Source organism: Fukomys damarensis, unplaced genomic scaffold, assembly GCF_012274545.1.
Source record: "Fukomys damarensis isolate Sample0158 unplaced genomic scaffold, DMR_v1.0_HiC HiC_scaffold_37, whole genome shotgun sequence".
NCBI classification, from domain to species: Eukaryota; Metazoa; Chordata; class Mammalia; order Rodentia; family Bathyergidae; genus Fukomys; species Fukomys damarensis.
In genome coordinates, this window is record NW_022900949.1 from 7,384,815 (window position 1) to 7,385,127 (window position 313).

Genomic DNA, 313 nt, shown 5'->3' on the forward strand with positions numbered 1-313 from the left:
GCTCACGCTCCGCCCTCCCGCAGCGCAAGTGGCCACCGGAGGGGGTCCGGGAGCGCCCCCAGGCTCCCAGCCGGACTACAGCGCCGCCTGGGCTGAGTATTACAGACAGCAGGCCGCTTACTACGGACAGACTCCCGGTCCCGGCGGCCCCCAGCCGCCTCCCACCCAGCAGGGACAGCAGCAGGCAAGTGGGAATTGCCACCCTCCTCCTCCTCCTTTCTCCTTCCAACCCCCGGCCACCGTCCATCCTGCCTTAGTGGGTAGCGCCGGAAACCCCTTCCCCTGCGGCGTGTGCCCTTGATGCCTGCAGCGG

The 313-nt window shown here is 69.6% G+C and overlaps 1 protein-coding gene across 1 annotated transcript in view; it reads left to right on the forward strand.

Annotated features, from left to right (window-relative positions):
- Khsrp (KH-type splicing regulatory protein) overlaps positions 1-313 on the forward strand; it is a gene marked incomplete at its 5' end in the record, with an annotated part of 12,074 nt that overhangs the window by 9,025 nt on the left and 2,736 nt on the right. The window contains one exon of the mRNA XM_019209068.1: positions 24-184. Coding sequence (XP_019064613.1) covers positions 24-184 — 161 coding nt within the window. The remainder of the gene's footprint in view (positions 1-23; positions 185-313) is intronic.